Source organism: Otolemur garnettii, unplaced genomic scaffold, assembly GCF_000181295.1.
Source record: "Otolemur garnettii isolate 467f Iridium unplaced genomic scaffold, OtoGar3 scaffold00184, whole genome shotgun sequence".
NCBI classification, from domain to species: domain Eukaryota; kingdom Metazoa; phylum Chordata; class Mammalia; order Primates; family Galagidae; genus Otolemur; species Otolemur garnettii.
The window spans coordinates 170,518-178,182 of record NW_003852579.1 but is presented as its reverse complement, the minus strand read 5'-3'; the positions used below and the strand labels follow the sequence as shown (position 1 = coordinate 178,182).

The following is a 7,665-nucleotide window of genomic DNA, read 5'->3' as shown; positions in this document are numbered from 1 at the left end:
ATATATAAATTTGCCACTTCCTCTCTCCTCTTTAGTAGTTCAAGTAAAATCAAACCCTATGGTATAAACAAGCAGGGCAAGATGGCATGAGCCTACAGTCCCAGCTACTTGGGAGGCCGAGTCAGGAATGCTTGAGGCCAAGAGTTCTAGGCTGCAACTATGACCAGGCCTGTGCACTCCAACCTGGGCAACATATGGTGAGACTGCTTTCTCTTAAAAAATAAAAAACATATATATGTGTGTATGGTATAAGCAAATCCTTTGGCATAAGATGATTAATTCCTACAATGCTATATCCAAGAACTGAATCACAAAATATACCAGATGTATTCCAACTAAGGTTGTTTGCCTTACTGAACACCTGGGTGGTATGAAATCTTTGAATTTCCCAGCCTCTGGTTATTTCACCTCTGTATAGATTAGCAGGACCCCAAACAGGCCTTGTAAATGCCTCCTTTCTAGGGGAGTAGATATAAATGAAACTCTATACTTTTTAAGCAGACATAAATGAAACTCAATTTGGGGATAAGGGAAAAAATGCACAAAGAGCGTGTAAAATATGGTTTATTGTTCTTTAAAAGGGCTTACGGTTTGGTTTTAAATCAGGCTGCACACCTTTTATCAGTCTGACACATCTCTCACCATGTCAAACTGGCTTCAGCTAGTAATACTTCATTAAATCCAAAAGAAAAAATTGTTTTAATTTTGAGGGGAAAAAATCCAGTTCTGAGAACAATCAACATTAGTTTGTAATTTAAAACAAAACGAGGGCTAATATTTCATGTTGCTTTTTACATCCTCCTCAATGTAGAACCAGGAATGTAGTTTTCTTAACTTAGGCAGGCACTGATACTGATGGACACTGCACGCGCACACACGTATGCATGCACACATGCGCATACATGCACATACTCTTCCTGTGAACAACATAAGTCAGAGCATGTCAAAGGGAAAAGGTTTGTTATGTATTGATCAAAACCCTTGGGAGTCAACAGTCTGTCTTAGCTTAGCAGGTATGCTGTTTCGATCTTGAGTCTATGTTAAAAGAATCTATTGAAAAGAATCTATTGTCATGTTCTGAAATAATTTTGGAAAGTACCATCATTTTTTACTTTAAAATTCTAGAAACAATTTTCAAAAGCATTATTTTGTTTTTGTTTTGTGGGTTGGGGGAGGAGAGAAATCTATAGATTTTCATTTAGTTAAAAAATCTCTGGTAACAGGAAAGAGGCAGTTCACATAGCCGGCCAACATCTGAGGTATCATCAGTGTGAGACAAGGCCCCGGTCCATTCCTGCTAGCCTAGCTTATGCTAACAAAACAGGACGCTTATGGCTCTGCACAGCAAATTCCAGCAGGACACGAGGACCCTAAGCCTGTATTCAGAGCCTATGAAGCACGGCACTATTAAGTACGTAATGTTTAGACAGAAACAGTACAAGAGCCCCTGATGGTGTGCCTCTACTTGCCCTCAGTGTAGCCTGGTTATAACTTCCTTCTGCAAAGCAGCAGAAAATAGCTTTTCTAGATCAACACATTAAATCCAGCAAAGAATCTACAAAAATGCTACTACACCACTTCACAAGCAACACAGTCCCTTTGCTACTCATTGGGTTGCTCGATGTCTCTCTTCTAATTTGTTATGGCCTGTGGACACATACTCACTAGGCATTACTGGTTTTAAACCAGGGATTTTCTTTTTTAACCTCAAAAAGAACCCAGTAAGAAAATAACAAGGCAATCAGTGGTTAAACTAAACTGTACATATATGGGGCAGTTTGGAAAATACCCACCATTAGCATTTCTAAAGTCCAAAGTACTGTGAATTTGCTACTAATCCTTTGACTGTTCCAGAAAATTCAGAGTACAACTAAGTCCTAAAATAAAAATTTTAAACTACCGGCATTCTCTGATATCATTAGACAGAAAATCAGAGTAATGCTACAGCCCACAATTCTATAGGGTGGAGAAAGTGTGCTCTCTGCCTGAACACTTCATTAGTGATGGCCTGGAGTCCTCCCTTTCAGCAGATAAGTTTCTGGGATACCCACTTAGCTTCATTGGTTGGGAAAGACAAGAATTCGACTCTCAGCTAAGTTCTTTGAGAAGAGACTCCTCTTAAAATGCCATTTCCCTACTAATTTGTCAAAACAAAAAGCTCTTGGCTACTCTAACGTTAGATATGGTTTTGAGGAAAAGAAACTAACATGAACATGAACACCCCGTCATCAATAAAAACTAATAACCACCTGGATCACATAATGTATATATGCCACTGCTTTTTTTTTTTTTGGTGTTTTTTCTAAAAGTGCCCGGGTGGGCTTAAGGCTGCCAGACTGCACGTACATCTACAGCAACAAGGGCTTCTCCTATTCCATCTACAACTTATATCAGGGAAAAATAGGAAGTAGGAGAGAAAAGAGAAAAGAGGGGGGAAATATACCACCCTCCCCCCAAAAAAGGAAAAAAAAAAAAATCCCACCACAGGGAGACCTATGTGCCAAGCATAATGGAAGAGTGTGCTCCCCAAACAAGATGGTTCTGCACAGGCTAATATTCTGCTGGTTTTCCTTAGAGACCTATTTTGAAAAAAGTTAAAAAGACAGAAGATTATGAAATAATTCAATCCTAGCAGAAATCCAAACTCCAAAACCAGGAGCAAAATCATCCTTCACTAAATTAATCCCTTTTTCTTTCTCTTTTTCTTTTCTTAAACATTTTATTCGTGTTATAGAGGGATTTCTTTTGTTTGCTTTTTTCCAATCATTAGGAGAGTGGTTGAGGAATACTGAATCCATCACTACTTCGATGACACAGGTAAGATTTCCAGATTCACATTTCCAGGTACCAAGAGTTCCCTCTCAATGCCACAATCAAGTCAGCCTTCGTTACATTTCTTTCTACTGAACACAGCAATGCCCATTGGTATCTCTGAAGCGTAATCGCATCTTAGGTCGGTATTTCTCCAAGTAAAGCAGCTGTTTGGAATTGAATGCTCCCCTTCTTTTTCTGAAAATACAAGAACGGAAAACTTTATCATATAAAAAAAAGCTAATTCACTGCAATTCGTTATTTACAATCTAAGGACTATCTAATTAACTCTACATAGCTGAAAACCAGCAAATTCCAATACTACATCATTTCCTTTTTTTTTTTTTTGGAGACAGAGCCTCACTATTTCATCCTCAGTTGAGTGCTGTAGCATCACAGCTACCTCAAACTCTTGGGCTTAAGCCAGTGGTTCTCAACCCATGGGTCGTGACCCACAACTTTATTAAAGGGTTGCGGTATTAGAAAGGTTGAGAACCACTGGCTTAATCGATTCTCTTGCCTCCGCCTCCCAAGTAGCTGGGACTACAGGCGCCTGCCGCAACACTTGGCTATTTTTTTGTTGCAGTTGTTTAGCTGGCCTGGGCCAGGTTTGAACCCGCCACCCTCGGTGTATGTGGCTGGCACTGTAACCACTGTGCTATGGGTGCCAAGCCCTGATACCACATCACTTCTTGAAGAGCTAAGTTCCAAAATGAACTTTCTGAGCATTCGTAGAATAAACAGATTTTGTTGACTGCCATTGTACTCTATTAATTATTTAATAAAGATCAGAATGGTTTATCCAGAAACATCTGATTATACGGGATGGCGCCTGTGGCTCAAAGAGTAGGGCACCGGCCCCATATACTGGGGGTAGCGGGTTCAAGCCCAGCCCTGGCCAAAAAAAATCTGATTATACTCATCCCAATTAGATTAATATAGTCTTCAGATTAGAACTAGTAGCAAGTATTTGGATGCTAAAAATAATACATTAAGACAAAGGAGCAGGGCTGGGCATGGTGGCTCTTGTCTGTAATCCTAGCACTCTGGGAGGCTGAGGCAGGAAGATTCCTTAAGCTCAGGAGTTTGAAAACAGCCTGAACAAGGGAGAGACCCCAACTCCACTAAAAACAGGAAAAAATAGCCAGGCATTGTGATAGGTGCATCTGTCTGTTGTCCCAGCTACTTGGGAGGCAGGAGAATCCCTTGAACCCAGGAGTTTAAGGTTGCTATGAACTAGGCTGATACCATGGCATGCCAACCTAAGCCACAGAGTAAGATTCTGTCTCCCTCCCACCCCTAAAATAAGAGCAGGTTCAAGACATATACAAATGGCATCTCTTGAAATACACTGTCTTCCAACAAGAGCTGTTACATATTTCCTGCCCTCCATCACAATCTGTGCTTTTTTCTTTCCTTTTCTTTCATTTTCAAAAAAAGAGTTGAAGGGGAAAGGGCAAGACAATAACTGCCAAAGAATTCTGGACCAAAAAAATAGCATGGCCTGGCAGACTGATGCCAAGATTCTGTCTGGGCACTACCATAGTAATTTTTTGCCTGGATAGGTTGTGTTAAGAGTCCTAGATGATTAACTGATCCTTTATGCATTGCTTTTCCTTCCTTGTCATAGAAAGTTGTATTTGGAAGTTATATGGAATCTATTAAAAGAAGCACTAGGTCAATGACACTCTAGCTATTTTCAAGATTCCTACATATTCAAATCCTATACTGGACAAAAGTCCAAATTTGCCACCCTGATTAGAAAATCTTTAACTCTGGAATACTGAATTCTTTATCACTTACTTTAAATATTTTACTTTTTTTTTTTTTGCAGTTTTTGGCTGAGGCCGGGTCTGAATCCGCCACCTCCTCCTTCAAGCCACAGGAGCTGCCCTAAATTTTTTACATCTTAATAATTTAAAGCAAAGAAAATTTTCCCACACTACAAATGGATACTTTCCACAGTTCATTCCTCATACATAAGCTTGCTTCATGTGTTTCTCAACACAAAACTTCATACTCACTGTCTTATAAACTGAACTGCATCTTCATACTTCATTCCACATTCAATCAAAGCAAGTGCAACCAGCACAGGTGCCCTGCAGAGAGAAACTCATATGTAAATATCCACAGTCTTTGGAATTAAAGGATTTTTCATTGCAGTTTAGCCAGGGTTTGAACCTGCCACCCTCAGTGTAGGGGGTCAGTGCCTTACTCACTGAACCACAGGCACCGCCCAGAATTAAATGATTTTTTAAACCTGACGATTACCTATTACCAAAATAAAGCAAAGCTTGAGTTTTTCTTTTTCATATATACAAAAATAATCTGATAATTTTCTATACAGCAAAACTATCTCTATCATTATAATAGCTTCTATCGTATCTTTTTAGTAAAGCACTGATTCTAAACCTACATGAAGAGAACTTTATTATTTAAATCAAATTACATCTCAAATTTTCTCATTATATATTATCAAAAACTATTCACTGGTCTTTAGCCATTATCACAGTAAAATAAACGACCAAACATATCATATACCTAGAGTGTGTCAGAATTTTCATTATAAATTTCGTTTAACATTTCCTTATCAAATGCTAAAAAGGTGCTAGACTTTTTCAACAAAATCCTTTGGATGAGCTAGGAGAGTGGCAAAGAACAATTAGGAACAGCTCTCCCTATATTTGGAAATCATGGTTTTAAAAATCCCCTTAAATAAATAAATAAACAAAATTAGTGTTAATACACCCCTTAATACACCAACTTCAGACTACCTAATTAGGATAGCTAACAGTTATAAAATGGTCCCAAGTCAAGTGACAACACTATCTTCAACTTTTAGGATAAGAACTAAAACTTTTGACCTTATGAAGAAACTAGCAATACCACACTAAAATGCAAAAAAGGAAAACAGTAAACAAAAGGACAAAGCAGAGCTAACAGCCAAAGTCTACACCACCTTGAGGCAATGATAGCCTGCACTAATGTTCTGAGTCAAGGTGCAGATCCTACATTGGTATTTCATTTGCCGTTGATGACAGTGTCACAATGCTAAGATCAAAGTCAATTCTTATCCATACATTTCCTTTCAAGAGTTTAGAGTTTAGGCTCGGCACCTGTAGCTTAGGCGGCTAGGGCACCAGCCAGCCACATACACTGGAGCTAGCAGATTTGAATCCAGCCCAGGCCAAAAAATAGCTGGGCATTGTGGTAGGTGCTTGTAGTCCCAGCTACTTGGGAGGCAGAGGCAAAAGAATCGCTTGGACCCAGGAGTTTGAGGTTGCTGTGAGCTGTGATGCACAGCACTCTACTGAGGGCAACAAAGTGAGACTCTGTCTCTTAAAAAAAAATAAAGAGTTTAGTGTTCAGCTATCTGCTTTCTACCTATTAACCTCCCATTCATCTCAATCTAAAATAAACAATGTATAGTTCTTCAAACTCTAAAATGATTTTAATTTTGTTGCCTATTTCAACGACCTGAACCTTTTATTATCTGAAATACAGAAAAAAATAAAATACCCACTAAATCCAGTTCACATTAGAATCAGACAACCAAGTGAAACACAGAAGGTTGCTGTAAGAAATCATTACCCTAGCTTTTTATCTCATCTTTTCTTTCAGATAATTTAATACTCTTTAATATAACTCATGCAATTTCTACCGAAGTGAAATTTTCATCATAGTAACAAATTCACAGACAAAAAGATGAGAGCTTACCTTCCCAATCCTGCAACACAATGCACTGCAACACAGCAACCTGGCTCTTCACGAAATTTAGTTTTTAACAGATTTAGCCAATCATCTACTATCTGATTAGGGGGTGGAGCTCCATCATCAAATGGCCAATCCTAGAAAGAAATGATCTAGTACATTAAATTGATATTTTCTCCAATATTAACATCTTAATACAGAATAGTTGCATATAATAATATACAAGGCAAGCCTAACTGAACCACTTGACACAATTCTGATCACTGCTGAAAAATTATCCAGAATTTTAAAAATTTGCTCAATAATTAGCCTTCTCAGTGAAGTATAGTTATTGTACACATCTAAATTTATCTTAGGAAAATCTCTGTATCAGGGTCAAAAGAGCTGGTATTTTCCCAAATATTATAGCTGAACAGAGTAGTAATTAAGACTACAATTAAAACCAAGACAAAGTACGAAAGGATACAACACATGTCAACATGATTTAAAAGTCCACTCTGGCAAAGTGTTCCAACTGGTGTTTAATTGGTCTCTACAAATATTTTTGAAGATTATTCCCCAGATGACTCTAAATTATGACATCTTCAGAAAAGGTTCTCTGGTAAGAATTTTCCAACTGTTAGTAAATCATAATAGTTAACATACTGCTAACTTTGCCTATGCTCAGAAATTTTTTTTTAAGTAGCAATTATTTTTAAGACTCTGCTTAAATTATACATATCCCATTTAACAAGGACAGTGTTACACGATAGGGTCCTGAGCAAATGGAGCCTATTTTGTCAAGTATCCCTTTCTCTTTTTGTATTCATAGATTTGGGTTGTTTTTTAATTAAGACTAACCCATGTGTATTCAAAGCACAGGCAAGGGTTTACCTGCCTTGCTACCTACCTAAGAAACCAGTACAAATAGGCAGCAGAGAGGCTGAGATTCACATTTTAAATGCTCTCTCTCCTCCCATTGAAACTTCAAAAACAGAAAAGCAAAAACACTATTGGAAATTTTTTTTTTTTTTGAGATAGAGTCTCACTATGTCTCCCTTGGTAAGAGTGCCGTGGCATCACAGCTCACAGCAACCTCAAAGTCTTGAGCTTAAGCGATTCTCTTGCCTCTGCCTCCCAAGTGGCTGGGACTACACGTGCCCG

At 38.3% G+C, this 7,665-nt stretch overlaps 1 protein-coding gene across 2 annotated transcripts in view; it reads right to left on the bottom strand.

Moving 5' to 3' along the window:
* Positions 1 to 1,697: 1,697 nt before the first annotated feature.
* The window catches only part of PTP4A2 (protein tyrosine phosphatase type IVA, member 2), a 31,310-nt gene continuing 25,342 nt past the window's right edge, over positions 1,698 to 7,665 (bottom strand). For both annotated transcript variants that reach the window (XM_003800741.2, XM_023507455.1), the window contains 3 exons: positions 6,529 to 6,659; positions 4,836 to 4,910; positions 1,698 to 3,009 (listed from right to left, as the gene is read on the bottom strand). In XM_003800741.2, coding sequence (XP_003800789.1) covers positions 2,901 to 3,009; positions 4,836 to 4,910; positions 6,529 to 6,659 — 315 coding nt within the window. In that variant the 3' untranslated portion in view covers positions 1,698 to 2,900. The remainder of the gene's footprint in view (positions 3,010 to 4,835; positions 4,911 to 6,528; positions 6,660 to 7,665) is intronic.